The 27,588-nt window shown below is 38.8% G+C and overlaps 1 protein-coding gene across 1 annotated transcript; it reads left to right on the plus strand.

The window, feature by feature from the left end:
- The first annotated feature begins 1,461 nt into the window (after window positions 1-1,461).
- On the plus strand, window positions 1,462-27,544 carry METAP1 (methionyl aminopeptidase 1). Its single transcript, XM_010561038.1, has 12 exons — window positions 1,462-1,648; window positions 3,830-3,909; window positions 9,702-9,753; window positions 12,118-12,230; window positions 13,560-13,620; window positions 14,465-14,556; window positions 15,249-15,332; window positions 16,825-16,963; window positions 20,306-20,437; window positions 22,889-23,032; window positions 25,427-25,492; window positions 25,663-27,544. The coding sequence occupies exons 1-12, from the start codon at window positions 1,462-1,464 to the stop codon at window positions 25,821-25,823; spliced, it is 1,311 nt and encodes a 436-aa protein (XP_010559340.1). The 3' UTR covers window positions 25,824-27,544.
- Window positions 27,545-27,588: the final 44 nt, after the last annotated feature.

A 27,588-nucleotide genomic window follows, 5' to 3' on the forward strand; every position in this document is an offset into this window, starting at 1 on the left:
CACCCCCCCCCCCCCCCAAAAATAAGGGCTTAGTGGGACAAAATGAGACGTGCTCATCAAATTCCAGCGTGTGCATTTCTGTGTCTGCATCAGCTCTGGCTCTGGAGTTGCTTGGCTTTGATAAACACCGGGAGACTTGTTGCTCTGAAAACAGATTTTCTGTTTCCTTGAACTAAATTTAAAAAAAAAAAAAGCTTTTGGGAAAATGATTTGGTGCTCTAGTTTGTTTGTTTTTTTTGTTTTTTTTTTTTTAATATCTTTGGATATTTTACTTTAAAGGTACCAAACCAGGGAGATTCAGGTTAGGCCAGTTGTCATACAACTCCTGTTAAACATATTCTGTAGGCCTCAGCTATCCTCACTTATTACTGCAGTGGTAATATAGCTTGGTCCTTAATTTAAATAGAAAGGACTCTCTGATAGCTGTTGAGTGGGGTTTGGTTTTTTTGTTTTTAATAACTTTAAAATGCACAGTAAAATACATAGCCTAATCCTTCAAACTTTTTGCATGTGTAATTTCTGTCAACATCAGTGAGGAAGTAGGTGTTTAATTCGGAGATTAATGATCAACTTCATTGGCAGAATTATAATTCAGGGTAAAATCACTGAAGTTTTGTAGATAAGCCGAACAAAATCATTCGGTCACATCAGCTAGATTAACTTACTAATTGGACAATTTTTTTTTCTGAGTCAGGATGTAAACCGATAGTTATGGTTTACATAGGATAAAGGGAAGACTTCCCACGTGCATGTAACACTCCCACTGCACAGTTTCTGGTACCTTCCCCTGAAGTCTCTGGTGCCAGGTGCTGGGAGTCAATGCTAAATTAGATCAACTGCACCTCAAAATTGTTCTGACCATTCTGTGTCTCTGGTTCCCATGTGGTGCTTGTAGCTGGTTTGTAGGATTTGCTCTGCATTTTGCTAGCCATTTTGACGTGTCTGATGTAAAACTAATTATAAATGCATCTTCAGCATATACAAATATTAGTTGGTGATGACAAAACCATTTGTTAACAGACCAAACAAGCCTATGTGAGGAGTTTTAGTAACATCTTCACTCCTCTCTGTCCCATCCCCAACTCAGCTGATTTTATATAGGATGCAGAGGTTCTTGTTATCTATGTATTAGGTTTAATTCTTTTGAAATATCTGCTACTGGTGTAAGGTAAAGGGGGAATTACCCAAAATATTTATTAGCATGTTAAAATAGGCTGCTGGATAACTGACTACATGCTTGTAAAGCTGTCCTGCCTAGAAAATAAAATAGTGAACTGGGAATCCCAGTCATCTTACCACTGAGTGACCTTGGGTGTGTTGTTCCTCCTCGTTGTCCTGATCAGTAAAGTCGGTAAGCGTAGTTATTCCCCGTATGAAAGATGCGTTGAAGGTTTTGGGGCAACACATGTTACAGAAGAGAGAAGGAAGGTAATGGCAGCCTGGTTTCAGGATGTACGAAAAATGTCACGCACTGAGAGAAGAGTCCCTGTGTTCAGCCTTCAGCAAGGACCTTCAGCCCCCTTAGAACCTTCTGTGGGACCCAGCACGGGGCTGCCCCCAGGTTCCAGCTCTCCGCGTCGTCTGGTGTGTGCAGTGGAGGAGATTGACTGTGGTGCTCTGCCGGTGTCTTGCGAGCACTGTCAGGACGGTAGGTGAGGTGTCACTGGCAACCTGACTGTCTGTTCAAGTAAGCACGTGACAGGCAAAGGAATTTTAAAAGCCAGGAAATTTTCTCTGAACTTCCAGCAAGTTTCAGCTGACAGTACTGGACTGGTTAGCATTTGTGAAACTTTTCCAAAGTTCTCTCTTCGGTGGTTTTCTTTCCATTGTGGTATTAGATGCATAAATAACTGTTAGATAAGCTAGTGAGTGGACCTAGGATGTTATTCCACCTCACAGCACAGCCTGCGTTACAGCTGGCATGGTCCTGTTCCCTCCTTCCAAGGATTCACGTTTCTACCCTTTCACATTAAGCTGGCCCTGATTCCTTGGTGAGCCGCTTCTGGGGTTTTTAGGGTTTTCTTTTAATGAAGGAAAAGCAGTTGGATTAAATTTTTTGCTGGTTTAGCTCCTCAAAGCTGTGCACTGCAGGATCATAAAACACCAGTGCTTCAGGAGCATGCTGCCAAAGAGCAGGCTTGCCCGTTGTGGCCCAGTTTGGCATCACCGTAAAGTCAGCCCATCCTTATTGAATGCAATGGTGTTAGCTACAGGTATGCAGGCACTTACTCTGGGCTGAGTGCAGGATGGGAGTGACAAGCTACCTGGCATCTCTTTCAGGGGTAAGAGCATCTGTATGGACATGCACGCTAGGTTAATTAATTTTGCTTGGAAGCCTACGATGACTCGTTCATACAGCCAAAACTTAGAGCTAAAACCAAGTTTGTAGGAGTTTATTTTCTCCAAGGCTAAGAATAAACAATAGAAAAGTGTGAACTACTGTAGAAAGGTAATCGGTACAAAACAATGTGTTTGGATTATAAATAGTAACATATAGTTTGCTAAGAAAAAATAATTCAGGAGGTATAGGACTGAGAATCTTGGTGTAGTGAAGGCGATTAATTAAACATTATTTTTCATCACTGCACAGAGAGAATTGAAGTGAACTTTTCAAGTGGATTGTATCAAGATAGTGATTTCCCCAGCGGATTTATCATTTGTGCTTCTCCTTTCCTTGAGAAAGGGCATTATTCCAGTCATTTATTTTTTCCCCCCTTTCTGCATCAAAAAATATGCCTCAACAACATGCCCTGAAAATGCTTATTCTGAAGTAATTTGACATCCTCTGAAATTCCTTTGAGCCAACCCTGTTTCATCTCTGGGTGTTGTGCACCTTGGAAACTGGGTACAGCTGTTGAATAACAGCTGTGCTTGTGGGTCATGGGTGGAAAGGGGGCCAAGGCAGCCGAGTTGTGGCCTAGCGGAGAGGTTCTGAACTGGTAGTGGAGACGGGGTAAAGATGGCTTTTAGCAGCGAGGGAGCTCTGAGGTGGTGTGTTGAACCCCAGCATTATTTTTTTTCTTTCACTCCAAGGTGTAACGAGAGGGACTACTCTGCTGAGGGATTCTGTCTGCTGTTAACCTTTAACAATATCTTCATTTAGGCTAGTAAATCAGGTGCTGTCACTGCCAGCTACCTTCTTTCACTGTCTTGCTTTCTCTTTTATAGAGATTTACTATGCGTGTGTTTTATCATCTTACAGTGAGATACAGTAATTCAGTCTATCTTCTGAATGTGGAAATTAGACAGATGCCCGGCATTGCAACTCAAGCATGTTGTTCCTCTTACTAAGATGAATTTGCTATTGTGAAACCTGCCTTTATAGATACACACATCACTTGTGTGTAAATGATATGTAGTATACATAAACAGTTTGTGTTTAAATACGCAAACAATTTACATTTTTTCTGTGCCTTCTACAAGCTGCTGAATGATAAACAGAAAGTAGTAACTGTTCTTGAGATCTCTCTCTTTTATATGAGCCTTCTAATTGTAAATTGATCTCTTATTAATAATTTTGTGTTGCTTTCATGAAAACTTCCTCTCATACTATTTATATCTGTGTAAGTGTCTCGGACGAAACAGAGTAGCCTGAGGTTTTCTGTGATGTGGACTGGATGCTGGTGTGGGGGCATTTCTTCAGCCAAATTCAGAAATATCTATTTATAGCCATATACTGGAAACATTCTCTTATTATAAAGTCAGTGGCCTGTGCTGCATTTTTTTTCTCGAAAAGGTGGAGGCCCCAGATTGCTATCAGAATAGTAGTCCTAACTTATTCAAGGAGAACGGTTGTCCCTTCCTGCTTTGTGTGCCCATGTGTTGTCAGTCCCGAAGAGGCCCAGGTATATCAAGAGATCTGGTTATAGAGTCAAAAATGAGGACTGTGACATGCTGAAGCTGCCGCACGTGAGCAATGGTTGGACATGTGTTTTAGGTGTTTGAAGGGAAACTATTTCTCTGAATTGTACAGAGGCAGCAGCATCTCTCTCACAATGGTGGATACCCACCAACAGGGCTCTTTCCATTTGAGGTGGGGTATGACTTGTTAAATTCCAGTGACAGGATTTCTCAGTGGGTTTGTATACTGATTTACTCCTTTCTGGGAGGCAGATTTTCACTGATAAACAGACCTGCGCCCTTGACAGCTTTGGATATGGAAGGTCACAGAAATTTGTGAAAAAGGAGAGGAGAATGTTGTCCCATCCTCCACTTTGCTGTTTCGTTTCACCTTCAGTGCATTGGGGGTGGGGAGCAGGGAGCAGTGGACCTGGATGAAACTATTTTTTGTCCTCTCTCATTTCAGACCATAGGATGCAAGTGCCATATTTCATTCTTGGTTCACTGTTCTTTGCTGTGCCTAAAATAGGCTAGAACCTGCTGCTTGGATCCAACTGCAATACGTACAGGTTTCTTTTGGTATAAATGGCACTCTGCACATGCTGCCTTCTAGAAGATTTTTCAACAGATTCCCTTCACCAGGAAGCTGGCATTTTTAATTGCCTGTAAATCACCATAAATACCCGTGTCTGTGGTAAATGCCTGGTTATTGTTGAGGCACAGATGCTGAGCCCTCATAACTTTCTGAAAGTAAAACTTCAGATTCCTATAGGCAGGCTTTCCGAGCCTGGTTCGAGGATGGTCCAGTTTGAATTTCTCTGGTCTCTTGTTCCTTTGCTACTCTCAAAAATCACTTGTATATCTCTGTAAACCTGAAAAGTTGCAAAATGCAGTCCCTTCCTCAAAGGAAGGGCTCTGTCATGTGGGGGACTCAGGAGTCTGGGCGAAATCAGGCTTTAGAGGAAGGAGAAAGCCAACATTGCTGATATCCGAAGGCAGCACCTACATGCAGCACCTTGGTTTGAATCTGAAAATGCATATTCAGCTCTTCTGAAAAACTGACTAGTCATGTATGCTGCTTAGGCTAGTTTGGGAATTTTGTGCTCAGTTTTTCAAGCCAGAGGCTGTCTCTGTGTGCTTGTACCATGGCTAGAAGAATAGGGTTCAGCATGCTAAAAAGAGGCAACTGTTTTATTTTAACATCAAATGCATTAACAACTGTATTCCACAACATACTTGTACTTATGGTTAATCTGTATTGTATTAAATATATATGTCACTGATAACCTGGTATTTTTCTTAAGCTAAATGCTGTACTCAGGCTTTTTTTGTCTCCTGTTTTGCATACCTTCAAGGTAGTTTGGTTAAAAATGAGTTCTTACTAAGCAAAACTACATGATCTCAGATTAAGACAATTTTACATTCCAAAGGACATGTTTAAATTCTATTAAAAAAAATTGCTCAGAGTGTTTTTAAATACAGTGTACTGCTTGGCGCTGTTTCCTAGATGCTTGCCTATTACAATTGAGGGTATAATGACATGCAAAGAGACAGCCAGTCTGTCCCCACAGTCTCGATTCCAGCTGTCTTTTTTTTTTTATGCTGTAGAATAGGTATTTTTGGAAATTCATCACAGTAGCTCTAAATAATGAGCAGAGTGGATAGAGGGGTAGTTTTGTGGAAGTTGGACATGAATTGGAGTTCTCAGTAACTGTACAGTGGGGCAGTTTTTGCATACCTGCTGATAGGTGTATTTACAGTGTCAAATGCCAGGTTGTATAAAGCAGCAACACCTGAAGGTGAAGGGGGGAGCCTGAAGAAGAGTGTCAGCCTTAAGGCTGGAACTCACTGATGGAGAGTTGGCAGGGCTAACTTTAAATGAGCCGCTACCCAGCAAAGTTTCAGAAACACAGTCAATGAGTATGCTTTGAATTTGGTGTTGTGGTGCCTGCATAACTTCCTGTACTTGGGTAGCTCATTTAAATCTAGTTTGGTTATGTCTGTGCTATACAGAGGTTAGCAGTGTAGTTATATCCTAACCTTGGTTGACTTAGCACCCTTTTCTCCTCTGGAATTTGTAGTTGGCTGTGCTTTTCTACCTCTTAATCAGGTTGCATGGATACATGAACCGCAAGAATAAGAAGCTCCCTGTTATTACTGTAAAGATGACAATAAACATGGGGGGGAAATCCTTGCTAAGTAGCTCGCTAACTGTTCTAAAGGGTTTGGTTTTGTTTTGTTCTTTCAATGGCTGATTTTAAAAAAAGCCTAAGGTATTTGGTAGTGACCACTGCATTCATAGTGAAAATGCACTCTACTGTAAAACAAATTCTGCTATGCTGCATGATTCTGTCAATATTTCAACCCGTAAATAGATGTTGGACCGAGTCCTTAAGGTAAATATAATTTACAGAAATAACATGGCTTCCACAAGGTGATCCAAGAGGAATCTTTCTAGATCGTAATGCTGATTGTGCCTTTGGTTACCTTTTGGTAAATGCACAGGTTCTGGTGAACACTGGGTTGAACTTGTCTCTAAACACAGAATCAGTGGGATTGGCTTAAGAATGGCTTGAAGCCAGAAATGTTGTTAAAGGTTTAAATGTTGACAGGCTCTGTTTAAAAATCACAGTTGTATTTTTCTTGCTGATAGAACAGTTGTGCCTAAGATTGCTCTAAACAAATTGAGGATTACCCCTCCACTCCCTGCCTTTTTTTGTCATACATTTGACCTCTCTTCTCATACAGTCCTCTTCAGCATTTCCAAGTCTGTCTTGATTGCTATATAAAAAACCGCATGCAATAAAAAGAAAAATGCTTTAGGTGAGAAGGGTGGGGATATTAATATCAGACATAGTAATGGATAATGTAGTGTTTGAAACGAAATCCAGGAAATCTTCCAAGAAACTTGAAGCCAAATTCATATTATTCCTGTGTACTTTCCCCCTGAAGCTAATTAATGTTTTCAAATATAGCCATGTGAAGTCATGTGTTCCTTTTTTAACTGTATCAGAAAAAAAAATCTTTAATTTCTTAATTTTAATATTAAAAATCACCCTGGATACCTTTTTTCCTGGATTTTGTTAATTTAATAATTGAAAATTTTCTATCCTGATCTGTATATGGCATAGGAACATGGAAGAATCATTAGAGGCAGGAATGATAATAGGAAGATTGAAGTAAATGGCTCAGCAGAGAAGGCTCAGCGAAAAGCAGAATTTTCTCCAGAAAATTCTCCAGAAAGTGGCCCAGATGGAGAGAAAGAGTGGCTTTCTTCCATGGCTTGTCAGGAAGTCTGCCGTATAGAAGGTGAGGGTGTTTGCAATATGCAGTGGTACATTGGAAGTGCTTTGTCACCAGAGCTATGATTCTCCAACCTGTGAGATGACAGCTGCCATATTTTTATCTGGAATTGCCAAGGCAGAGCTCTGCAGGCATGTGCAATGTAGTGCTTGTGCAGTAAGTTGTTGAATATAAATAGTTTGTGTGTACCCGGTAAGTCCGGTGCTTACAGGAAGCATATGACTGATCCTACACAAAATACATGGGTTGTAGGTGGATGTGCAGCATATCCTTTGAGTGCCTTCCAAAAGTGTCAGACCAAGACAGAGATATTCATTGATTGTATGCTGCATGTGTAATAACCTGTGCTTACAAAAATGCTTTGGATTTGCTGTGTGTACTTGTTGCGGTTGATTGATGTGCTTATAGTGCAGGTGTCTGGGACGTCCTGGTGTACAGCAGCTTGTTTGGAGCTATGCTGTAGTAGTTCTGATGGAGCTGCTGTTCCTCTGGAGACAGAGGGCAAGTAAAATCTGGGAAACATAATTGGGAAAACTCAGACATATGGCAGCCTTATGCAGGATCCTCTTAGGTTGTTTACAGCTGCAGGAAATAAAAAGCCAAAATGGAGCCTGTCAGGTTATGATACCGCCAGTGGTGAGGTGTTTGCCTGGTGTTTTCTGGCTGTGGGCCGGCAAAGAGGAAAGACTGTTAGCGTTGCAGAAAGGAACAGCATTGGAGAATACACCCCAAAATTTCATGGGGAGGGAGAGAATAAACTACAACCAGTAATTACCACAGCTGATGTATGTCTTCATTCCCCGAATGCTCCTTTATATCCCAAGAAGTGGATTCTAGATTTGCAGACTGGGTAGCTGCACTAAGTCCTTAGTTGTGTAATCCTCCTTCTTCTGCTTCAGAACAGAGGTCTGGTGTTTAAAAGGGGATTAAAACCACACTGGTGCTTCTAGTGTCCTTGAAATAAGGGTTTTAGCTTTTTTTATTTTTTCTTAAAATAGGTCTCAGTTAAAACCTGCTCCTTTTCTCCCAGCTCTCCGACAGAAAACAGGTAATGGTGCAGCGGGTTATACAAGTGTGACAGTAAAACCTTCTGCTGCTTGTTCAAAAAGATGTTCTCTCTGGTAATCTAAAGTGTTGGTTTCAAAGCTTCTTGTTGACCAGACCATTATGTAGCACCACGGCATGGCAAGTGCCAGTCCAGAGAATACAGCCACTTCAAGGATGTGGTGTAGGAGAAGACAACAAACAACTCGTTTTGGTAATGAGGGAAATAGCACACACCAGGCTCTCTTTGAACATAGGCATACTTGTGCACCACTTTAGTGTGTTTTTTGTGGATACAATTTGATAACTACTGGTTGTAAGACTAATGAGAAAATGGGGAGAAGGTGGCTCTACAGGAGTAGACAGTTAAGACTGTTCAGTTGCAACCATGAAGCAGGGGTAGAATGTTATACACCAGGCTTAGTTTACAGATCTGTTGTCTTGGACTGGTTGAGTGTTGTATACATTAGGTTGAATCAGTTGTTGGCTCTGGATGGTAGTTTAACAATGATGATTCAGCATTAGCATTGTCTTTCCTTATAAAGGAAAACAGTTTGCTTCCTGCCTCTTTCTTCAGAAATTCAGCTGTTATTGTAAATGATTGGAATTAGCTGTTTCCTAATGGTTGTTTTGAGTGCACATAGACATTGAGTTAGACTTTCTGCTACAAAACCAAGTAATTTCCTAATTAGCACCTTAAAGGATCACCTTTAATGCTGCCTTCTGCGGCTTTTCTACTTAAATCTCTCCATTTTTCATGTCTCTCCTTCATTTTAGTCTTTCTTTATTCTTCTCCAGCTGCCAGCCATTTCCTTCTGCCCCTTTGCTGATTCATGTTCGTCGCATGAACTGCTCTATTTGTGCTTGGGGAGAGGAGAAAAAGACAAACTCCTTCTTTACAGTCACTCTTTTCTTGACTTCCATTTCAACTTTTAATTTCATTTTTTTAATTTCCTATTTCCATTCAGTAGCCCTCACTCCCCCCCCCCACTTTAGCCCATTTAATTTGTTCCCCTGTGATCGTGCTGATTGGCCTCTGTTGCTTTCCAATGCCGGGGAAGGAGGCGAAGGACGCAGTTAGCAGGAGGAGATGGCTTCTTGTAGAAGCCAAGGGAGGACATCCTGCCTGCTGCAGTGCTGTAAGATCTGGTGTGGAGATAGGCTCTGTGTTTCAGCCAACCCGGAGCAACCATGGTGTTTAGTTACTCATTAAAATGATAAGGGGACAATACTTAGTAGATAGGATTAGATCAGTGTGTTTCACTGTGATGGGTGCGTCTGTTCGGCTATGCTTTCTGTCTCTTCTGGCTCATAAGCTGTTGAATGTAGTATTTTCTATTGTTAAGACTAGCAGTTAGAGTAGCATTTACTGCATGTTGCTACAAGGGTTAATAAAATCAGTCTTCAAGTTTTCTTTTAAAATACAGTTGCTTCTCTGTTTTGTGGGGACGGCATGTTTGTCCAGGATAATGCTACTTAAAACATACATATATATATATTGTTTGCAATTTTAGGAATGCTTTAAGGGAAGCTGGGCCACTCACAAGTTACTACACAAGAAAGCAAGTAAGTACACTTTTTTTTTAATATCCATTTTAACATTGTTTTGAATTTATTTTGTCCTGTGCAGCCAGCTCTAGGTGGCCCTGCTTCAGCAGGAAGTGGACCAGATGACCTCCAGAGGTCCCTTCCAATCTTAGCTGTTCTGTGATTCTGTGTCTAAGAATGGTATGGATTTTTCCAAGATATCTGGCACTGGATTCTGCATATCTGAAATTTTGTCCAGTTCCTGGTAATCTAAAGATCTATGTAAAATTTCAGAGACAGTGGTACAGAAATATCTGTTTCTGTTCCCTTTTCTGTTTGTATGAAGTATTTCTTGAGCTACATTGCCAGGTATATGAACAGAGAAAGGGGGATGCTGAAGTAAAGGGCAAGGAGAATAATAAACCATTATTATAAGGCATTGCCAGGCTTGTTCCATCCTAGGATTTTGATGTCTAATGTAGTAAAAGGCAGTAAATTGGGAAAGGTTCTTGTGAAGTCTTTGTGATTAGGCAGTTGCTGGAATGCAAGCGAGCCAGTCAGAGTGCAGCTGTTCTGTACATTTGGGGTGTACCCCTTTGGGAAAAAAAAAAAGAATGCTTTTGTGCCCTGATGCAGCCACTGATAGGAGGATGTATCATAGCTAGGATTTTGCTGAGTTTAGTCGAAGGTAGTAAGAGTATCTGTATGCCTTAGTTACAGCTGGTAGCTCTGGTGCAGAAATACCAGTAGACTGGTAGATTCTCCCTTACCTGAGTAGTAAAAATAATCCATGAGTTTAAAACCAAACGAAAAGAGAGAGCAGACCCCAGTTCTGCCCCCCTTGCCTCCTCCCCCCTATCCCCCTGCCTATCTTCATCAAGTCCTGCTTAAAAGGGAGGTGGGATTAAAAAGTAAGTGGCATGGCAGAGATCCAAAACCTCAAGTAATTTACCTCCTCCTTTCCTAAAACCCAGTATAAAACTCCTTTTTCCATGATAAACGTTGCATGGTTAATAGGTTGGGGTAGCACAGGCAATTAGAAATGTTTTCCTTCTTTCTGCCTTCCCAGTGTAGGGGTCTCATAGTTCACACTTAACATTCTGTATCCTATTACCTTGTACCTGCGCGGATACACAACTGTCTTTGTTAGTAGTTCTAGTAATCCTCTGGTGCAGTCTTCTAATGCTCTTGTTTATCTGACAGCAAATTTTTTTTTATGATTCCACTAAATCCGTGATCTTGTTGGCTTCCTGGATAACTGCTGAGCCCAAGCTGAGCTGGCTTGGATCTCATAGCCCTCAAGAACTCAATGCAACAAACTGCTGAAGCATGTCAAGGGAATCCAAAATATCGCTTTGTTAAAACTTTGGATTTTTAAAGTATTATTTATCAGTGGTTCACCTAAACTGAATGTCATGTGAGCAGATGGCTCAGATGTCAGCCACAGAGGTTCCGAGGAGCTCACATTAGGGCTTGCTATGGCAGACCTTTTGCCATCTCTTTGTTCTTGTGAGATATAAAAAGAGAAAACAAACTTATGAGGTTGTGAGTTAAAGATTAATGCTACTGTGCTCTTTCTTAACCCTTACCTCCTCTTTCTGAGTAAATATTTTTCCTTTTGGTAATGCTCACAATCTACTTGCTTCATTCCTTTATGTAAATGCCTTCAATCTCCCCTGTTAGGACTGTGTTATTTGTGAATGGAGTCAGTCACTGGACCTCATCAGACACATATTTCACAAGGTTGAGAGAGCTGGGAACTTCCAGCAGATTGGGACCATCCTGTAAGGTGCATGCACTACCCATCCTGAAATGCAGAAGCGGCAGCACCTGTACTCTCTCCATCACATCTGGAGGGGTAGCAGGCTCCATATATTGAAACTAACAGTTGGATACCCTCCTTCCCACCCCAGGTCATTTCTGTCACTGAATGCTAAGAGAAATCACAGAAAATGAATATTCATCTACAGTGCAAGAGTGTTAATTGAAGGGATAATGAGTGTTTCTGTAGAAATATGCTTTTTCACAAGAATTAAAACAAGCACAGAACTATGTTTCAGAACTACAAATGAAGAGCAACTTAAATGATTACTACACTTCATTTGTGCATTCAGTACTGCTGTCCTGACATTCCCCAGTTTGATGTAGAATAAAGACAGAGTTGGCAGGATGTGAATTTTGAATGTGGAAAAACTTAAGGGCAATACAACATGATAACTGCTAAGGGCAATACATGATAACTGCTACTTACACTTTCATATACCAGTATCTAAAATGCCAGAAAGAGTCAAATCTAGACTTATGTACCTCTAAGTCACTTTCTGGACCCCACAGTTCTTATTCTTAGTAGGACTGATTTTGCTGCTGCAATTTTTTTTTCTTTTTTCTTTTTGTCTCTTTCAGAAGATGAAAAAGCTAAGCGTGAAGTTTCCTCTTGGAATCTGGAGGGTGACGTTAACACAAATCCCTGGTCTGGTTATCGATATACTGGTAAACTCAGGCCACACTATCCACTGGTAAGCAAAAGCCACTCTGTACTCCAGCGCTGCTACATTCTGTAGCAACTAATGGCCCAGTCCTGACCTGATTACCTCCCACGTTTTAGCTGAGAGAGGAAAGCTTCTGCAACAGTCGGAACCTGATGGCAAGGACATGTATGACTGTGTCCTTATTGTGGTTCATTTTGATTTAACTTGATCTATTTAAAATTAAGGAAGTGCCTGTGAGGTAACATGCATCAGTAACAGGCTTAAGCTCATACCTTTTGGCTGTACATTTTGACATTTATTCTGCAAAAAGCTGCTGCTAGTTCAGATGATGTCTTCTTCTAGCTGTTTACTGTTCTCATCAACAGTGGAGCAGTCTGTTTCAGGAAAACTCAGGTAAATTAATTTAGAATTTAAATAAATGGTTTTATATTATTTTATGTAAATGCTTTGAAATAACCTGGTGAGTAAGCTGGTGAACGGCTCTGCTGAAGGAACAGCGGTTACAGTAATCTCCAGCATTGGAATGGTGAAGAGTAACTGAGGTCAATAACATCTTCAGCTGTGAAAGGTGGGTTTAGAAGACGACCTCAGTATAGCTGTATTTTGAAATTGGTACAAGTTTGTACATGGAATAAGCCGAAGTTTTTACAGGAATAATGGCACTTTATTTACATGTGTCTTTTTTAATTGGCCTGTGCTAGAAATGCTGCCCCTGTGGCATCCTCTCTATAGTCTTCTCCATCTGTTACAGGCTCATCGGAGAACAGATTAGCAGAGCCTGAGCCCATGTGTGTTTGTTAGTGTCATTGGAGAAAGGGTGTTTTGGATATGTCACTGGCCAAGTAATTTAGTAGTGTTATTGCTGAACATTTGCTTTTTTGTCTTCTGACTGCTGTAGGATTGATGCAAATGAAACTATAATAAAAAGTGCTAATGACTAGGGTGATGATTAGAAATAAGAATCTTGCTAATAGACACTAATAACCAGAGAGAGGACGGTTGTATTTGGAACCAGTGCATTTGCAGTCTGGAAAGTAGCAGAATAAACACTACAATGTAACAGGGATAATACATTATAAAACCAATTTCATTTACTTGACACATAAAAGTTTCATTTTTACAAAGCTGTGAAATTGGCTATTAGAGGTTGTATAATATGAAAACAATAAAGAGTAACAGGAGAATCTTTGAGAAATTAAAACTGGAACTGTTTTGGAGTGTTTGCATACTTCACAACTTTTTTGAAGTGGAATTAGCTGTATTTCACTGTATTTAATTTTGCTGCTTGAGTGTCTGTTTCTGTGACTATAGTAAGTACTCTTGTAACCTAACCAGCTTTGACTATGATTTATTTAGACGCCAACAAGACCTGTGCCAAGTTATATTCAGAGACCGGATTATGCTGATCACCCACTAGGTAATTTGAAACAAATCACAATTATGGAGTGTTATGTTTGCTTTCTATTTTTCTTTTAATTGAAAAAGCCTTTAAAGCATGAAAGAGATACTGGAGAAGGGAACCTCTTCTTTTATCTGTTCTTCTCACTCTACCTCTTCTTCCCCCACATTAACATACTGATTTTTCAGAAATAATGGTTGCAAGTATTTTTTGGAAGTCCAAAGTTTGGAATACGTTATCTTTTAAAGGTGTTCAGGGAAGAAAAGATTTTTTAAATCTTCAGCCATTCCTTAGTTATTCTTTACAGAATGTAAATATTTAAACAACACAAATACTGTCTTTTAGGGGGTCATTCAACTATAAAACTGAGCTTCCACAGGATTTGGTAGGATGTTTTCATCAGCTGATTATTGCAGTAGTATAACTAGAGATATTCACAAACTTATATAATCCTTTATGGCTCTTTTAGAATATTATTTATTACTATTTATTACCTCAAAAGCAGCTAAAAAAAAGAAAAAAAAGACTTTTCTATGAATAAAATAATTTCCCTGTAAATCTGATTTTTAAGGTTGTGTTTTGACTAACTGGACATGATGGTTTTATGCAGTAAGTGAATGGGCATCCTGAGCACATGTGGGCATTACGATTTTGTGGAAGGCTTATGAATTCAAATTAATCTGGATGATGACGATAATGCTATGACTTGGTGATTGGTTACTTTGGTCTCTGGTGAGAAAGTACATACTTTTATTGCCATTGGTAAGCTAAGTAAGTTCCTTGATTGAACATGTGTAGCAATTGCTCCTCTGTATAACATGGTTTTTTTCTTTTTTTTCTCCTCCCCCTTTTTTCTTTTCAGGAATGTCTGAATCAGAACAGGCTTTAAAAGGAACCTCTCAAATAAAAATACTCTCATCTGAGGATATAGACGGGATGCGAGTAGTGTGTAGGGTAAGGGCATTTGGTTTTTGTTACAAAGTGCCTTGATTCTTTAAAAATCTATAGTGATTTTACCAGTTTGTGACAGCACATTTGAGAGTACAAACTTTCAAACCACTTTTGACAACTGAAAAATAGTTTAGGAAATTTGATATTTTCTTGCTTTTTCTCTTCTTGTGACTCCCAATTCACAGTATTTTGCAAGCAGAAAGAGGACTTTTATCTGTTTTCTGGCTTTGTTGTTACTAGTGAGATAACCTGTGGCTGAAACATTGTTACTCTTAAGAATGTATTTTATACTGCATAAATGAGAACAGAACTTTTTCCTCTCCTAGAGTTAGTACTAAATAAAAAACTAAAAAGCAAAAGCAAAACAGAGCCTCATCCCTAACAATTTTTGGAAAAGAGCTGTTCAACTGTAATCACTTCCTTGTGCATAAAGTCAAACTTTGAAATGTATTTAAGTAGTCTGATTTAAGTTTATGATATTCAAGGAAATTGTGGTCCAAATCTTAATTGGGGTATTTTCAAATGTCACAGAGGTGGCTTAGTAATATAACCTGTGGACATATTGAAGTCTTTCTAGAGCCCAAGTACACCCAGCTTTCCTAGCAATCTCGGTGTTGCTATAGAAAATGGGTTGCTAATCTTCTAGGAAGTAGTCCTAATCTTATTTTAAATCAGTACTTTTGTTTCATTTGCAGCTTGCTAGAGAAGTATTGGATGTTGCTGCCATGATGGTGAAAGCAGGTGTAACTACTGAAGAAATTGATCATGCTGTCCATTTAGTAAGGTTATTTTATTGTTCTTCTGGTGTTCATAAGTGCTTTCTTCTATCTCTTTATTTTTGAATGATTGTTGTGTGGTTTTCTTTGTTGTTGCATGAATTCCTTTTCTTTATTTTGAACTGTTTCCCAGTTTGAAGCTAGTGGGTAGTGCAGATGTTAGAAATATGTTACAGCACAATGGTAGATTCAAAATGAGTTAGAAACTCCTGGGCCTTTCTAAGTTTCTTCACCTGTTTTCTCAGTTAAGATCATATAATTTCCTTTTTTCTAAACCCTTTTTGCTCCACAGATACCATTATATAAAGAACTTCGTATGTAGGCCATGGACTTTTTGTGCTCTGTGTTGTTGGTTAAGATGTACAGAGGACAAAGTTTAATTATTTATGATTGGGAATCAGAACTGAGGAGCCTGAGAGAGAATTGAAACAAGATGTTTGATGCAGTCAGGCAAACTAAAGCCACAATCCAGCGAAGTATTTGAAATACATGTTCAAGTATTTTCCTGGCTTAACTGTTCCTAGATACTTGAATTGTGTAATTTTTATTTTTCTTTGCTGCCTTCTCTATAAGACAAGTAAACTAATAATTGAGGATACTTGTGTGCACTGTGGGGAAGGCAACAGTTTTGGGTTTGGTATAGTTAAGTTCGTTAGAAAGCTTTCTGGTTGCTGTTTTTTTAATCTGCATTTGCAACTGATGAACGAAGATTGTAAGGAACTTACTCTGGTTTGATTAGGCTGGAGGTTTTTGTTGAACTGCATTAAACACTAAATTATTTCCTTATGTATAATGTCTAATATGAACAGCTAGTAGTTAAAATGGTGTTATCCCTCCTCAGCAGTTTTTGGAAACTTTTGCATGGCAGGTTGTTGATGGTGACCGATATCCCTAATTGGTACTTTGCAGATTTAAAACAGCATTATTTCTTAAAATAAAAAAAGTTAACACAGTATTATTTTTCCACAATTGCCCAGTATGTCACATAGTGTGTATATATATGTATATGTAAGTATATATAAAATGTATGTGTCAGTTTTGCAAAAATCCCCAAAACGTTATTAGGGCGCAAAGGAAGCAGCTTAAGATTTTAAAGCTAGGGGTGAAAGAGTGGTGCTAAATGTTATTTTGTCTAGCTTGTGTGTTTTGCAAAAATACCTAAAGTCTTAGACCAGGTGCTTAAAAAAAGTCATTGAAAATGGCTGGGTTTTTAACTAAATAAATATTGTCATGCATTGTTTTAAACCTGAATATTTCAGCATTGGTACTTGAACATAAAAATGAGTAGAAACAAAATTAAAGTAGCTTTACTTTCTTCCTGGTAAGAAACCCAAAGCATAACAAAATACCGTAATGCCAAAAAATGCTTGAAGAATCTTATTTTCAAGAGCTACTGCTTTTCAACCTATCATTCTTACTGTAAAGCTGTTGCACATACGTTTTTCTTTGTGCAAAACTTACTAATGTAAAGTGTAAATTGTATTTTCTGAAATAGGCTTGTATTGCAAGGAACTGCTATCCTTCCCCTCTGAATTATTATAATTTCCCTAAGTCGTGTTGTACATCAGTGAATGAAGTGATCTGTCATGGAATTCCTGACAGGAGGCCATTGCAGGAGGGAGATATTGTTAATGGTAAGTGCTATGAAAATTAACCTTCAATATTTCTACCTTCTATCCAGTTAAACCATGCAGTAATGTGAGGTTTCACTAGCAGGCAACGTGATTGGAATAGCTTCTTAAGAGAGGCTTTTGTTCTCATTTACCAATTAACCTGTGCTATTTACATACTTGAAGTCATGAGTTTATTTAATAAAATAATTTTAAAGTTTGGTTCACTTTAAGAGCTTGGTCTATGCATTAGTATAGTGCCTGAGTATTCCACTTGTGGGCTAGTTTCCAGTTGTTGCAGACTGTATAAACAGTGAATAAAATGTATATTGAATTATTCAACTGGATTACTTCTGTGTGAATTCTTAATTAAATGGCTACAGATCCTTAAGATTTTGCTATGGACATGATGATTATGATGACTGTAAAGGATTCTAATGGTGAGGCATTGTATAGGTACATATTAAAAAACATACCCCTTTTTTGAGCATCTCGCAGCCTAACAGTACCAGCTGCTTCTTGTTCATGGTACTCGAGGTGCTTATGCCTTCTTGGGTGATGAGGGATACTTTTATAAATTACTTGACCATTTTTTGTTTGCTCATTCATTTCTTCTTGGTTTGGCAGTAAAAATTAATGACATACGTTTTGTACAAACATTTGCACCTTTGTCTATTGCATTGGTTTCCTTTTCTCGTATCTGTAAATAAATTCCCAGCGTATCCTAAGGTTTGGCCTACCTCTAGAAGCAGGTTGGAATCCTTTTAGATTGTCAGATATTTGATATACATTAACATGCAGTAACAGCTACTAAGTCTACAGCTCAGTGCTGTGGGTACCAGCCTTTTGAGAACAAGCCTCATGATTGCTGCCCCGTTCTAGGTCAGGTTTGGTCTGTCTGATAGCTCTGAGCTGTAGCGTACATGTAACCATTTGGCCAAAGCTCCTTTATCTTAATTTCAAAGATGATGCCTTTGCACAACTCTACCGTTTCCAGCTTTTCTGGCATTGCTGGAGTCCAAACTAAGAAGCCCAGTTGAGCTTACTAGGTTGGCTTCATCTACATGGTGCCTTACCTCTTCATTATTTGCATGCCAAGTACCTCAGCACTAGAAAACACCTTTTATAAGAGGGTTTAGTCATACCTTTGTTCGCATCCCTGCCCTGACTGCACCTGCCCAAGCTTTGAGCCTTCTGCTTTGATTTGATGAGGAAGAACTAGTTTACTCTTTTGAGGCTGAGTAGGTCTTGTTACAAAATGGTCCACAGTTTGTGGATTGAACATGCATTGAACATTCCCCATGGGCTCAAAAGGCTTCCAAGTCTTGTAGGCTTCCTTTTGGTAAGGTAGTGGCTCAAAAGCCTCTTTAAAAGAAGGAACAAAACAGGGTACAAAGGAGGAGATAGAAAAAGTACTTTGGAGGGAATGTGCCCAGTGAACAATAGAGGAAAGTGCCCATCTTTCTCTTTATTTAAACTTTTTAGCCTGCTGGAAGCAAAAGGTGGCCATGTCAGAGTCCGAAACAGGGTTTTAGAATGACAGGAAAACATCATCCAGAAGGTACTGGCAGGTGATGTCTAGTCCAACCCCCTGCTCCGAGCAGGTCATCATAACGTTTTGTTACCATAGTGTTCCCTGGGAGCAGATTCTTGAACAAAGCTGATCATTTTGCGAAGTGAGATGTTCTGGCCAAATCTGGCAGCGTCAAGAGAAAGTCTTGTAATCACATGGCCTGTAGAGATAGCCTCTTCGTAGCAAGTAGTCTGGACACTGTGCTAAGGAGCTCTGATACACAGTTCACAAGGAACTTATCTGGGTAAGGTACCAGGGTGCTGGTTTCTATACAGTCCTGTTGTTATGTTACTAGATATGTACACTGGTCAAAATGTTCCAGTAGTCCCCTGGAATCATGCAGTGACTATAGTATAACCCTGCACATGCATGCATCCACAACAGGCAGTATTGTTTTTGTGCGGTGTTAATTTCATTCTTAAATGTCTGCCAGCAGTACAGATTTACTGTTGACACCAATGGGTTTTTTCCCCATGTTTTCCTATCAACGTTGTAGTGGTCTCTCTAAGTGGCTCATATACCATATTCCTAAAGTATTATTGCTTAGTACAATTTCCTTCATGGCTCTTTACCTGTGAGGAGGTCTGTTTGTGGATTTCTTCATGAACATCAGTTCAATAACTATTCTAGCAGTTTTGGTACTCTCCAGCTATTAGACCTACCAGACTGCTGACAAAGTCTGTTAAACACAAAAGTACTGATTCTACCCCAGGAAGTCAACTTGATATGCAAATCTAGAATATTTTGCATGTATTTACTATATATAATGACTATATGATGGCAGGTTTTAATTTTTTACGCGTCTGCCATGAGAGACAGGATACTAGAATAGATGACAGCTATGTCTAAACTGGTAGGCCTGTTCCCATGTTTTGTAAAAAGACTATTTTCAACAAGCATCTTGTATGGATGCTCCTAATCCAAAAAAGCATATCTTTTTTTGGAATGAGTTAAGCTATTTTTCAAGAATGAGTTGTATCATTTTTAGTTTACAGCCGACTTTAAACACAAAGCAAATGAGTTTTACTGCAACAAAATTCTAAACTCTTATTATATGTTCCAATAACCTTGGTTCTTTAAGCATGCCCTTCTCATTCTTGCTCTTTGCCTGATACTGAACTTTTAAATTCTTAAATTTGAAAGAAAAAAGAAAAAGTTTTAAGTTATTTGGTGTATTTTTCTTAGTCAGTAATACTATTGGAAAGTTGCTGTATATTTAATGTTCAATAGATGTTACCTTTTTGGCTGGAATCAATGGGTTTTGGCATTACAATTTTTGCAAAGGTGTGACTTACTGTTCTAAACATGCATAGAAATTACTGAAGTTAAAATATGGGTTGAAACATGATTACATACCTTTTTAAATTTAATTTCCCGGTATTAGTGCTGGAATTAATTCTAAGAAAATATCTTAACCAGGCAAATCACCATGAAGCAAAGAGCTTCTCTTTCCTGTTTTTATATTTACCTAGAAAACCAATCATAAGCTTGCTGTGTCTGTCTTGCTTTGGTGTGGTGTTTTTTCTCTTTCTTTTTTTTTTTTTTTTTTAATTAAATCAAACTGTTGGCCAGTGAAACACTATCTTATTAATTAATTCTGTAGAATCTACAGGATAAGCATGAGAGAATTGATTCTGCTGGAAGAGTTCAAGTCTGGAATTCTTCCAAAGTAATCTTATAACTTCACAATTACAATACTGCATTTTCACATGTTTGTTGTCCTTTCACGAATCAAGAGACAAGAAGTGAGAAATACAGTGCTAATACTACAATATGTCTGGTATTCTTTGCAGTGGATATTACTGTTTATCGTAATGGCTACCATGGAGATCTGAACGAGACATTTTATGTTGGAGAAGTTGATGAGGGTGCAAGGAGGCTTGTCCAGACAACTTATGAGTGCCTAATGCAAGCCATTGATGCAGGTAAACCCTTTGGCTAGTACCTGAAGCATTATGGCTTTGGTTCTCAAACGTGAGTGCTCATACTTGCTATTACCCAGGAGTGACTTCTGTTGTGGAACACAGAAGCGTTAGTGTGTGTCACCAGCAGATGATGTATATTGTATAACACAGTGATTCTTCAAATGGCACAGTTCTGTGGGTGGTGGTTGCAACTTTTATTTGAAATGTGGGTTGACAAGGAAAATGTAATTGATGATGAGCTGATCCACATATAATGATATTTATATGGAAACGGCCTTTTCGGACTATTAGTTAGATGAATAAGGCATCCTTGATCTGAGTAGTTTAGAGAACGTGAAGAACAAAGTGTGTTTTGGAAAAGCAGATCATGGCTTCCTACTTTTATAATTTGTATGGTGTTGCACAATGAACCAATAAGGTAAAACTGTTTGAACACTTAAACATATCTCTTTACCCTGCCAAACTTGATAGTTATTTCATAAATCTAATTATGAGCTCCTGATTTTTCAACTGTGGGAGTGTGCCAGAGAAGACAGATCCATATCTTTCAGTACCCACAGAACTTTTAATTATGTTGCTTAAATATAATTCAGGACAGCTTCATTGAGACATACAATGAGATAGAAAGGTAGCTAGAGAATGTCATGTTCAACTTCATTCACAAAGGAATATACTTAGTTCTCTTAGACAAACGGAGAAGACAAAACAAAAATCGCCCAAGTCCCTGGAAATACTTGTATTGTCTGTATCTTTTATACCCTGCAGCTTCTTAAAATCCCAAATAAAATTTACTCACTTCATGGCCTCTAAAGACTGAAGTTTAAGGTGCTATACATGAAGGCTTTAACCTTGCATTGAATCAAAAGTAAATGGGGAAAAAAATTATAATGAACTTTGTTTAATAATTTGAAGACAGCTAACCAAGCTGAAAAGACAAAAATCTATATGAACGATGTCTTGTGTATCCTTTGTGTGATTAAGAAAATACTGCGGAGTTGAGCTGTGAAGAATATAGATTACCTATTTATGTGGGATTACTATTTATGTGGGAATAATGTTTATCTTTGCTCCTGTACTTTATAGCAAATGTTATATGTGCTGTCTCTTATCTTTCATATTCAGTCTTTGATGTATAAACTATGACAGAAATTCATCTTTGTGTTCATTATAATGAGATTTAAATTCTCAGTGTAACTTTTCTTTACCAACTTTTTAGATGCTGTAACAGGTTTTAATGGGTTTTAGACATTCCCTGCTAGTAGGAATTCTGGCAGCAAGTGTCTTGGCTGTAAAAAGGGTTGCCTCTCCTCTGTTTAAATCATCTTAATTTCTTGGCTTTGGACCAGCAGAGCTCTAACTAGGAGAGTTGTATGAGAGAGAGAAGCAGAGGGCTCCTTGCTGCATTGAGATGAGTTGCTTGGTATTGTCAGGCCTGAAGGAGATGGTACTACTTCACAACTACTTAGCACAAAACCAACAGATTAACTTTTCCTCTCTTCCCCACCATGTCTTTTTTTTGTATTTTGGGAAAAGCATGCACGTTCCAGTAATCTAAATTTGTTGTTATTTTCTGTAAACTCAGCTTTCTGATTTCAGTTGTAGTGGTTTACATTAGCAGAGAATTGAACTAAATGGCTTCACGTAAAGTTTTAGCTATGTATGTGACCTCTCCTCAAGATGCCTCCACATAACCACACAACATCTGGCTCCTGAAGGAACTGCATATATTCAGGGAGTTGTGAATGATGAGGCATTGTTGCTTTTACAGTATTATTACTCCCTTGTCTAAGTGCTTAAAGTGAATTTTTCACACCATTTTCATCTGTTTCAAACTCTTATCTTTTAGGGCTTCCTAAAAGGATTGACAAAAAAGTTAGTCCTGCATATGAACATTCTTATTTGGTGTAGCATTGCCACTAAAAATCTTGTCTAAGAGTAGAGATACCCATTTTGTCCCCCCGTCTGCCCCCCATCTTGGTCCTTCACATATAATCAGTTTCCTGTTTATTTGTGTGCACTTTTCACATAGTAGTAGAGATAAATGTATATTAAAATACAGTTCATACATTCATTGAAAGAAGCACTGCAACTCTAGGTATGAGAAGTTACCCAGTACTTTGAAAGTCTTTTGTTGTCTTTAACTTCAAAGTTCAACATCCTTTTAATATATGAGCACTTACTTCCATGGAAGGAAGAAAATAGTGTTCTTGTGAAGAAGTTTTCTTCTTTCTCTCTCTTTTTCTTTTTTATATGAGACTGTTTCCTCCCTCTCTCATGTTAGTGCACTCACTTATATACTTGGTGGATTAAGTGATCATAAGAAATTGTATACTAGAACAGATGGCCATACAGGCCATGAGTGCTACAGAGATAGCCTGAATGGTGTTTGATGGTTAGTTATGTTGAAAGAAAGCTCTATAAATTTCCATTTGTATCTCCTTAATTTTGCAGTAAAACCTGGTGTTCGGTACAGAGAACTGGGAAACATTATTCAGAAACACGCTCAAGCAAATGGATTTTCAGTGGTTCGGAGCTACTGTGGGCATGGAATCCATAAACTTTTCCACACGGCACCTAACGTGCCACATTATGCCAGTGAGTATTCATTCCCTTTGGGTTGTCCTGTAGACAAGAAGTGGTTTGCAACGAATGCACCCAATTTACTTCTTGCTTATATTCCAATAAAGTAGCATGTTGCCTGACAGCCATCAAGTTAGCATTTTTGCACTTGTGAAATAATTGTTTTCTAAACTCTGGACCATAGCATGCTTTATGAACCTAAATAAGGTGAATATATTATATATTGGGACAATCTGTGCCTACACTAATGGTTAGTGTTAGCTCTCATCTGTACTGGGTAAGTGCTCAATGTTTTTGCCTGAATTCCCAACTAATCCTTTAGACATACTTGTCTGACATGAATGGGTAAACGTTTTTATCCTTAGAAGGCCTAAGCGAAAACTTACTGCCATTTCCAGATGTAAATAAAAGGCTTTCTGAATAGTATAGACGAGTGTTGTGCCTGAATCTGGATCCTGTTATGTTTCACTTTTCTTCATTTGAGTCTTGTGATCTGATGTTCTTGGAAATTTCTTTGTAGTGTATGGCAGAGGAGGAATGACCCTTCTCCCATCAGGGTCTCAGCTTTAGGTTTTGGAAATGGCAATCCCCTTGCCAATTTTTGCCAGCAGGACTAAGAAACAGCATCCACAGAGGCAAAGGAGAGAAGACTAAGTGCCAGTGGACAACTAAGGATAGAACAAGTATCAAGAAGCAGTGATGAACGGTTCACATCCACTTCACTTGCAAAGCTCCCCTGATAGGACATTTATTTCTTCAGACCTGACAGATGCCTCCATCTTCCCATCTCCTAACAAGCTTTAACACAGTTTATGGTTATAGATTATAATCTACCAATCCCTGACTTTTCATGTCATCATTTCTCTTAAGTTACTTTTTCAGAGAACAGAGAAAATATATTAATCACAGGGTAGAAGGGTATAAGTTCCTGGTATTTACTTTTTGTCATGTAAAATGAAGAAAATCTGGATTCTTTGGAGATAGAGGGCATTTTATACCAATTAAAATGCAAGCCGAGAAAAGGAAAATTTCTGTCTTTCCTGGCTGTTGGGAGCTTTGAACTTTTTTTTTTTAATAATTTTTTTTTTTTTTTTTAATTGAACCAAAATGTCTGTTCCCAAAAAGGAATATGCTGGGGTTTTGTTCTGGTATTTTAAAATACAGATTCACAGCAAAAGCAAAGTGGAAAGACCTGAGGGACTTAAAGCCTCTTGAAGGAAAAAAATTGAAAGCTCCTGCATATTTTTGGCTTACTAAGAAAGGATTTTTAAATGCAAAAAGCTCATTTTATAAGCCTTTAAATTATTTAGCAAAATCTTAAAAACTACAGGGAATAAAGGGCAAAATTTGTTCAGATGCAGAAGACCAGAAACTTAAATGTGAGAGTAAGAAATACCAGCAGATGATGGAGGTAGAGGCAAGACCCTTTAAGTAAAAGAAAAATGTTCTGGTTGCTGTTGTGTCAGCTTGATGTCAGATTTTTAAAGCATCTAGGTGATTTAGACAATTTAATAAATCTACACAATTAGAGTGGGGGATGGCGAATCTGTATGTAAGAATTGATGCAAATTGTCTACAGCAGCAAAGTAGCTTGGAGCTAATGGTTCCTGTGCAATACTGGAGCTTGTTGCAGCTCTCGCCTGCTAGGCTGGGTCAGATCTAAGCTGCACTGCCGTTCAAGGTGAAACACGGCAGAGGAAAAGGGCTGAAGCCTTTCTTCAGTCAAACTACGCTCCTAGAGACGTGCTGTGCATCAGTTCATGTGCTGCCACATAAACATTTTTGGTGTATATAACATCAAAAAGTTCCGGTATTATTGTCCTGGATGCCTTGAAATTCTCTGCCTTTTTATGTTAACTAAAGAAATACAGCATTATTACCCTGACACTACTATGACCCCATTACCCAGAGTAATGACGGGGGGCAATGTGTCCTTCATAAGTGGAATCACGGGATTACTTAACCACTATCATATTTTGACAATTTATTGGCGCTAATGGTTCAATGGAAACAAACTAAATGGTTTCAAGCCTTCTCTGAATATCTTAAGTGCTTCTTATTTTTATTGATTTCTTTTAATGATGTTTTTCATCATAGAAGTCTGCAGAAATTCCTGTATTACATTCACTCAGTGTTTTTATAGAACTGGGGTTGAATTCCAGTTGTTGGAGAGAAAGACAGCAATTAATTTTAAGCTCCTTGAGTAAATATTGCAGTGTTGGGGGAGGGGAAGAAGGAAAGAACTAAGGGAAATCTTAACATAGCATTAAAAACGGACAAGTGAATGGATCATCTCTGAAGGGCTTTTCGAACTTTACCGTATTCCTGCTGTATTCTTCTAGGACAAAGATTCATTCATTTACTAAGATGGGATCACTTTTTCTAACTTGAGTGCTTATTTTATTGCAGAAAATAAGGCAGTTGGAGTCATGAAGCCAGGTCATGTATTTACAATAGAACCAATGATCTGTGAAGGTAAGCAATTTAGCAATAGAGTAAAATGGTTACTCTTGTTTACTATTAAGTAGTGATGGAATAGGATGCTGGTTCTATTCTGTATAGTTGATAGATTTTTTTCATTTCTCTTTGGGGAACTGATATCTGTTACTTAAATGATGACTTTTTGACTGGTTTTATGTTTTTAGGTGGTTGGCAAGATGAAACATGGCCTGATGGTTGGACTGCGGTAACAAGAGATGGAAAGCGATCTGCCCAGTTTGAACACACGCTTCTGGTCACCGATACAGGCTGTGAGATCCTGACCCGGCGGCTGGATAGCATTCGTCCCCATTTCATGACCCAGTGATAGATAGTCTAGACTGAGCAGGTGGATCTGAACGATACATATATTTTTTATTTTTTTTTGTCTCTGTACTATGCATTTTTTTAAAGAGTACAGGATAGAGAGATTTCATCACTTGCTTTGTTCTCCATGATTGTAGATACGAGGAATATCTTGAAGAACCTGACCCAATGTCTGGAAAAGCAGAGAAGAATCTAAAGAATTTCCTGCTTTCCTCCTACCTACAACATTCATGCTATATTTTTCTTTTTTCGTCAATTATTTCTTTAGCACCTTTCTTCCAGTTAGACCCACAATTGCTTCTGTTACTGCTATGGTATTAGCTAGAAAAGTGTGGGTAACTTTTCCCACTGGGACTTGATATTTTGGGATCCAGGTTTTTTTCACCACTTCAGTGTGCCCTGTCGCTCTTGATATGTGAGTGGCACCTGAGATTTTAAGCATTTCTAGTTCCAAAGACTTGCTCCTGCTTCTGCAGATACTGTTCTAATGGGCTGGGCCTTGTTTGTTTATCAGTTGAGAAGGAGGCAGAAGGGAGAAAGACATGCATGTTGCCAAGAATAGGCTACCCTTACCTTTAATTCTGTCCCCATCTCTCTGCTGATGGGCTCTGTGGTGATTGCGACTGTAGGTGACACACGGTGTTAATGACAGGACTTGTTTCTCTTGCCGGAGATTTGATAGTATGGGCTTCCTACAGGGAAAATTAATAAATTCTGTCTTATATGCAACTCCCTGGAATAAGCTGCTTCTCAGCGAAGCAGTGTTTGCAGGCAGTCTCCTGCTCCAAAAGCTTGGTGAAGCTGATGTATCAGACTTGCCTAGGTAAAGGAATGAAACAAGAACCAAAAAGATCCCATGATTCATGGGATCCCTGCGTGTGTTAACTGTGGGGCATTTTTTAAAGGTACATCCACAGTAGCTGGGGGGGATTGGATTTGCAAGACTTACAGTGAAATGAGTATATATCTCAAAACAAGTCTGAGTGTGAGAAAATGAAACACCTTCAATGCTGTATTCATTTTCTTCTGGTAATTTTTAAACAGGTCATTTTTTCCCCCCCTCAGTTAAGTGAGTTTCATGCTTTTGGAAAGTCTTAGTGGGGCAGCTATGAAAACTGATCTTTTTTCCTCAGACTGGGTACAGAGTGGGCAATGTTAGTATATATACCCATTTATTTTCTGTTAATGGGTCATGATGATCTGGAAACTGTAACATTAAGGAGTGTGGATTGATTAAGCCTCTCTACCCTTTCTTTTCCCATGCCTACTTCCTTTCCATCATCCTTGGTGTCTCTGCTGAGGGAATTTATTTTTTGTTCCGAGTTGTAATGAAAAATTTTTCACACCCCATTGCAGACTTAGTCTTACACCACTGTAATGCAAGTAATAATTAAACCAATGCAGACATTAAATCATACAATCATGGGCATAAAATACACCTTTTACAAGGTGTCTGGTAAATTTGTTGCCACATTAGACCCAAGCATATGAGGTACTGCAGACCCTTGGCTCCCCTTGGCACTGCAGAATTTAGGTGGGGGAAAGGGGTAAGTGCTTCATAGAACTGGACTCGTGTACTACCAAATACCAAATTTGCCAGAAAACGTCTTCTCTGCCCTGAGTGCCTCAGACCTCTGTTGCTCTAAGAGTATCATTGCGATGTTTTCATTACCTTTATTATTATTTTTAATTATGCAGTAAAGTGACCTGAAATGATGCATATAGAGCGTGTGTGCGTGCGTATGCGTGTGTGTATCGATTTTAAC

The sequence above is a fragment of the Haliaeetus leucocephalus genome, unplaced genomic scaffold, assembly GCF_000737465.1.
Source record: "Haliaeetus leucocephalus isolate CR32 unplaced genomic scaffold, Haliaeetus_leucocephalus-4.0 Scaffold140, whole genome shotgun sequence".
Classification (NCBI taxonomy): Eukaryota; Metazoa; Chordata; class Aves; order Accipitriformes; family Accipitridae; genus Haliaeetus; species Haliaeetus leucocephalus.